We start from the raw sequence: 4,511 nt of genomic DNA, 5'->3' as shown, positions 1-4,511 counted from the left end.
GAGAATTGTGGAGGTGTATTGGATTCCTAAACCTATCCACAAAAGCCCATTTGGCTGAGAATCGAAGCCTGAATATTGGGTCCTAGAAACCCAGAGGTCACAGTAGTTTATTTTTTCTGGGGTGGATCTGGTCATAGGAATATTTTCTAATGGGTAGTTTCCCTCCAGAGTACCTACTGCCTTTTCTCTGGGTCTCTATCTCTGTCCTAGTGTTTGTTTTCCCTCTCATCTTTGCTCTCATGTTGCTGTATACCCACAAGTGTTGACTTCCCAATTTATTTTCTTCTCATTATCTCTGCAGTCAAAAGTTTTATTTTCTGTTACCATCCAAAGTCAATTACATATTTGGAGGAAAGGAGCTGGGTGTGGGGGTGCACACCTGTAGACCCAGCTACATGAGAGGTTGGAGTGAGAGGATTACTTAAGCCCTGGAGTTGGAGTCTGGCCTGGGCAACATAGGGAAATACCATCTCTACAAAAAAGTTAATAAAAAGGAAAAAGAAAGGAAAGGTATTAATGATTGATTTAAACTAGGTTTCATTACTTGGGAGCTAATAAAACAACTGGTGGCCGGGCATGGTGGCTCACGCCTGTAATCCAAGCACTTTGGAGGCCAAGGCGGGTGGATCACCTGAGCTCGGGAGTTCAAGACCAGCCTGACCAACATGGTGAAACCCCGTCTTTATAAAAAAATACAAAATAAAAAAAAATGAAACAACTGGTAAAGAGGTTTTGACCACCTTTATTTTAACTTTCACACTGCTTGTTAGCACCTTCTCCAGAAAAAAATGGAGCCGAGAGACAAAGGAAAACATTTTCTTTTCTTTTGCTACTTTTCGTTGACGCTAGAAAACTTCCTGCCCCCCACTGCTGCCTCCTCAGCAACACTAGAAAACTTTTGAGGAAAAGGGTTGAAGCCAATTATTAAAATCAGTTTTATGGCCAGGTGTGGTGGCTCACACCTGTAATCCCAGCACTTTGGAAGGCTGAGGCGGGTGGATCATGAGGTCAGGAGTTCGAGACCAGCCTGGCCAACGTGGTGAAACCTTGTCTCTACTAAAAATACAAAATATTAGCTGGGCTTGGTGGCGGGCGCCTGTAATCCCAGCTACTTGGGAGGCTGAGGCAGGAGAATTGTGTGAACCTGGAAGGCAGAGGTTGCAATGAGCTAAGATTGTGCCGCTGCACTCCAGCCTGGGTGAGAGAGCAAGACTCCATCCCAGAAAAATAAATAAATAAATAAATAAATAAATAAAATCAGTTTTATATAGTTGTGACTTTTGGCACTTTGTTGTAAGGTTGAATAGTAACTTTATGTTGTATTCTCCTCTCTTTCCCCTCTTCCCTGAACTCCTTATAGGGAAAAAAATTTTGATGAATTTTCTAAGCACCTTAAGGGCCTTGTTAATCTGTATAACCTTCCAGGGGACAAGTAAGTATTTTTAATATTTTTGCATTTGTTTGGAAAAATCAGTATAAATCTATAAGACACCTTATGCTTAGAAATTTGCCAACTCTTCTGCTATTTGTCACTCCTAGTTTCTACTTATACTACAATCTCTAGCTCAGCTTCCATGTTTATGCCTTTCACAGATATCTTCAGAGGCAATGCCTGCATTAGTTGATAATTAATGATAATTAATTATAATTAAATAATGCTGGAAGACAGAATATAAACTTTGAGATGTTCAGCATTCCAATTTCTGGCTGAAAGGAATTAGTTATTGTGGAACTGGCTTATGATTTCTATTTTTAACCTACCTGCGATTCTGTTAACCTCCTCGGCTTTTTAAAACAGAGATAAAAATAAGCCTTGAAGTGCTAAAAATAGGCATTAATAGTCGTGAAGTCAGTTGAAGTGGCTCATGCCTCTAATCCCAGCACTTTGGGAGGCCAAGACAGGAAGATTTTGTGAACTCAGGAGCTCAATACCAGCCTGGGCTACATAGTAAGACCCTGTCTCTAGCAGAAAGACAATAACAACAGCTTATCTGGGCATGGTGATGAGTGCCTGTAGTCCTAGCTACTTGGGAGACTAGGGCGGGAGGATCACTTGAAATTAGTAGTTTGAGGGCGCTGTGAGCAGTGATTGCATCACTGTACTCCAGTGTGGGCTACAGAGAAACTGTCTCAAACACACACACACACACACACACACACACACACACACACACACACACGTAGTGACAAAAATCAATTTATTTTAAAAATCCATGTTTTAGGCTGGGCACAGTGGCTCATGCCTGTAATCCTGGCACTTTGGGAGGCTGAGGTGGGTTGACCACCTTAGATCAGGTCAAGAATTAGTGTTTTAAAAGTTATTTTTATTTATTTATTTATTATAAGATGGGGTTTCACCATGTTGGTCAGGCTGGTCTTGAACTCCCGAGTTCAGGTGATCCACCTGCCTTGGCCTCCAAAGTGCTTGGATTACAGGCGTGAGCCACCACACCCAGCCAAAAGTTATTTTTTTTAATGGACTGTCACTCTGTCACCCAGGCCAGAGTACAGTGGCGCGATCTCAGCTCACTGCAACCTCTGCCTCCCGGGCTGAAGCCATTCTCCTAGCTCAGCCTCCTGAGTAGCTGGGATTACAGGTGTGCACCACCATACTGGGCTAATTTGTTTGTTTGCTTGCTTTTTTTTTTTTGAGACAGAGTCTTGCTTTGTTGCCCAGCTAGAGTGCAGTGGTGCAGTCTCCACTCACTGCAATCCCTACTTCCTGGGTTCAAGCGATTCTCTTGCCTCGGCCTCTTGAGTAGCTGGGATTACAGGTGCCCGCCATGATGACCCGCTAATTTTTACATTTTTAGTAGAGACGAGGTTTCACCATGTTGGCCAGGCTGGTCTGAAACGCCTGACCTCAGGTGATCCGCCTGCCTCAGCCTCCCAAAGTACTGGGATTACAGGTGTGAGTCACTGCACGGGGCCATGTTTTTCAACTATTTAACTCATGTTCTTATCTACTCTCCAGCAAACTGAAGACTAAAATGTACTTGGCTCTCCAATCCTTAGAACAAGATCTATCTAAAATGGCAATTATGTACTGGTAAGACTGCTAAAACCTTAATTTGATATGATTCTTTGAGTTTTTTCCAAGGAGATTAGGGTCCTATTTTATTTTATTTTATTTTTATTTTTTGTTAGGGTCCTATTTTATACATCTCTTATAGCCTGTGTGATATATCTCCTTTCTCTTCCAAAATGATTATTGCATTTGAACTTCTGAGTATTAGTATCATTAAGTTGTTGGTTACCATAGCTTTTATCTCAAGACTTGTCAGACCTAAACTCCCATCTGACAAACAATAGTCTAATTGTAATTTTTGCTCACCATATTATATACTGGTTTTTTTGACCACCTTTATTGTGTACTTGGAAATAATCCCTTTGCTTTGGAGATGAAATACATTTGCTATATGCTCAATTACAAGACAGAATCATTATAAAAGTATTATAAAACTTTGAGCCGGGTGTGGTGGCTCATGCCTGTAATCCCAGCACTTTGGGAGGCCGAGGTGGGTGGATCACCTGAGGTCAGAAGTTCGAGACCAGCCTGACCAACATGGTGAAACCCCATCTTTACTGAAAATACAAAAAATTAGCCGGGTGTGGTGGCACACGCCTGTAATCCCAGCTACTTGGGAGGCTGAGGCAGGAGAATCACTTGAAGCCAGGAGGTAGAGGTTGTAGTGAGCTGAGATTGTGCCACTGCATTCCAGCCTGGGCAACAAGAGTGAAACTCTGTCTCAAGAAAGACTTTAGAGTGGTGAACTCGTATCACAGTGTGTACCAGGACCATCAGGGATTAAATATAAACAAACATAGATCACTTGTCTTACAGGAAAGCAACTAATGCTGGTCCCTTGGATAAGATTCTTCATGGAAGTGTTGGTTATCTCACACCAAGGAGTGGGGGTACGTGATCCTATTTGGCTTATTTAAAAACATGTCTGATTTAAGTTGAGGGGTCATTACTTTTCATTTCACCTTTTGTTTGTTTGTTTATATATTTTATTTTATTTTTTTGAAACAGAGCCTCACTTGTGGCCCAGGCTGGAGTACAGTGGCATGATCTCAGCTCACTGCACCCTCCACCTCCTGGGCTCAAGTGATTCTCATGCCTCAGCCTCCTGAGTAGCCGGGATTACAGGTTTGCACCATAACACCCAGCTAATTTATTCTATTGTTGGTAGAGATAGGGTTTAACTGTTTTGGCCAGGCTAGTCCTGAACTCCTCACTTCAAGTGATCCGCCCTCCTTGGTCTCCCAAAGTGCTGGGATTGCGGGCACGGACCACTGCACCCAGCCTATTGATTTGTTTTTATTCTTATTTATTTTTCTTGAGACAGGCTCTCACCAGGCTGGAGTGCAGTAGTGTGATCTTGGCTCACTGCAACCGCTGCCTCCCCGGTTCAAGCGATTTTTCTGCCTTTGCCTCCTGAATAGCTGGGATTATAGGCGCACACCACCATGCTCAGCTAATTTTTGTGTTTTTAGTAGAGACTAGT

At 42.6% G+C, this 4,511-nt stretch overlaps 1 protein-coding gene across 1 annotated transcript in view; it reads left to right on the top strand.

The window, feature by feature from the left end:
• Positions 1-4,511, top strand: part of MED1 (mediator complex subunit 1) — a 55,673-nt gene that overhangs the window by 27,016 nt on the left and 24,146 nt on the right. Inside the window, exons 6-8 of the mRNA XM_017497273.2 lie at positions 1,361-1,432; positions 2,975-3,049; positions 3,845-3,918. Of these exons, the coding sequence (XP_017352762.2) occupies positions 1,361-1,432; positions 2,975-3,049; positions 3,845-3,918 (221 nt within the window). The remainder of the gene's footprint in view (positions 1-1,360; positions 1,433-2,974; positions 3,050-3,844; positions 3,919-4,511) is intronic.

The sequence above is a fragment of the Cebus imitator genome, unplaced genomic scaffold, assembly GCF_001604975.1.
Source record: "Cebus imitator isolate Cc_AM_T3 unplaced genomic scaffold, Cebus_imitator-1.0 Scaffold228, whole genome shotgun sequence".
Lineage (NCBI taxonomy): Eukaryota > Metazoa > Chordata > Mammalia > Primates > Cebidae > Cebus > Cebus imitator.
The sequence above is the reverse complement of the archived record's forward strand: the minus strand, read 5'-3'. Positions and strand labels throughout refer to the sequence as shown.